Genomic DNA, 2,152 nt, shown 5'->3' on the forward strand with positions numbered 1-2,152 from the left:
AAGAGCATTATTTCCAAATTATCGATGAACTGAAGCAAGCAAAGTCCAGCAACAGTACAAAGAGTTGCCATGAATGCTACCTGCTCACAAAGTAAGTACATGTATAAGGTAACCAACGGGGAGCCGTGTATTCGTGAAAAATAACTGTATTGTTGTATTGCTGTATTACTGTATTGGTTAATGTGTTAAGAGTTGATTGTCATGCACGAATCAACATTTTTGTCGTATGAATCGATAATTTTATAGGAATACACTGTTGTTCTCATATTCATAACTCATTGCTCACCTGTGGCACCGCAGGGGATGAGGAGGGCTCACCTCGGAGACTAGCGCAACCCGACTTTTAGTGTTCAATACTAATCAAAAGATTAGCTGGTTTTTAATAGTTGCGAAGTTGCTTCTGACGCATACATTTGTATGTCTTTTTCCGATACCCGCAACACACTCTTTAGTTTACCATAGTAATTAACGGATTAACTGTGTATGAAAGCGTTTTCCGAAGTTGCCACTGATGCATACATTTATATGACTGCTTCATATATGAGATACTTCTCTGCGGTGATATAGAAAAACTCACAAAGAAACGAAAGAGCGATGATGAACCAGTCCTGTACTACGTCGCCATCGAGGATACCATACGATGCAATCAAGAGAACACACATCGCTACAGGTCATGGCGGGCGGGAGAGCATGATGAAAGAAACAGCAAAAAAATGCGCTAACATCACATGGGAAGCTCTTGAATTGTTTAAATCGTACTGTGAAGAGTGCCAGATGAAAAGAAAGCGACCAGTTACACAGGGTGTGGTTGTTTAACCCATCTCGACAGATGGGTTTTCTTCTCGCGGCCAAGTGGACTTGATTGATACACAGTCAATGGCACAGGGTTCCTACAAATGGATTATGGTCTATCAAGACCACCTCACCAAATTTTGTGTCCTGTGTCCGCTATCGTCGAAACGTGCAACATAATGGCGCATTATCTCACTGACATATTTCTCTTGTTCGGAGCTCTGTACATATTACAGAGTGATAATGGCTCAGAGTTCATAGCCGAAGTGATCTGTGAGATGAAAATCATCTGGCCCAAACTTGTCCTCATTCATGGAAAGCCTCAACATCCACGGAGCCAAGGATCCATGGAAAGAGCAAACGTTGACATCAAAGACATGTTGGTTGCATGGATGGGAGACAACGACACCATGGATTGGAGCATTGGAATTAAGTTTGTCCAGTTCCAGAAGAATTCCAGCTTTTATGCAGGTATTTGCAGATCACCCTATGCAACCATGTTTGGATGTAAGGCCAAAGTGGGCCTGACATCATCCTCGCTGCCTGATGAGGTAATTAAAAGAATGCAGTGTGAGGATGATCTGTTAGCTGTACTCACCACCGGTCAAAACGGAGAGGAACCAGGTCCTGTTCCCAGTGCTGAATCAGCCGAAGTTCACTTTGACACAGAACGTCCCAGTCCTTCAGTAGTCCCCAACACCCTGGTACCTGTCCGACTTGTATCAGCCGATGTTCACGTTGATGCAGAGCGTGGACATCATCCTTCAGTAGACCCGAACCATCCGGTACCTTTTCGTTCTCAAACAGCCGAGGTTGACATCGATGCTGAATGTGGCTGTCATCAGTCAATAGTCTCCAGCACCCAGAGAGGGATCGGCCCTGCTGTCGGCTGAGCAGTAACTTTGGTCAACCAGTGCATCGCCCGAAAATGATTTGAGCTGCAGAGAGAATAATATCATTACCCAGAGAAAAGGTGCCCGTATGAGTTAACTTGCCCAGGCTGAACGCTTGGTCAAGCAGAGTCGAATTGACCTTGCAGCCGGCGAACCACTTGATAATGCTGCTGTCCCTATTCCACTGGTAGGTCGGTCGAGGTGATCCTCGGAATATTCTCGGTGTCGTCTTGGAACGTGACCAAAATGACATGTACACCATTGGAGTTAAGGCAGGAGTTCTGAAGGCCAAGCTGTCACGCAACCAGTTTGACTTATGCCCTCAGCGCCTTCTGGGAGAGGACTCCATCAATCGCGACAGGGTGGTATCTCTGCGAAACCGTTACCTTTGAATCAAACTGTGGTGGACAGCGTTTTGTCAAATGCAACTGCGCAGGACCCAAAAAGTGTCAAACAAACAGATGCAA

The 2,152-nt window shown here is 45.4% G+C and overlaps 1 protein-coding gene across 1 annotated transcript; it reads left to right on the forward strand.

The window, feature by feature from the left end:
• The first annotated feature begins 693 nt into the window (after positions 1–693).
• LOC119596697 (KRAB-A domain-containing protein 2-like) lies at positions 694–2,077 on the forward strand. The gene is made up of 3 exons (XM_037946028.1): positions 694–802; positions 886–1,676; positions 1,877–2,077. The coding sequence occupies exons 1-3, from the start codon at positions 694–696 to the stop codon at positions 2,075–2,077; spliced, it is 1,101 nt and encodes a 366-aa protein (XP_037801956.1).
• The last annotated feature ends 75 nt before the right edge of the window (positions 2,078–2,152 follow it).

This window comes from Penaeus monodon, chromosome 38, assembly GCF_015228065.2.
Source record: "Penaeus monodon isolate SGIC_2016 chromosome 38, NSTDA_Pmon_1, whole genome shotgun sequence".
Classification (NCBI taxonomy): Eukaryota; Metazoa; Arthropoda; class Malacostraca; order Decapoda; family Penaeidae; genus Penaeus; species Penaeus monodon.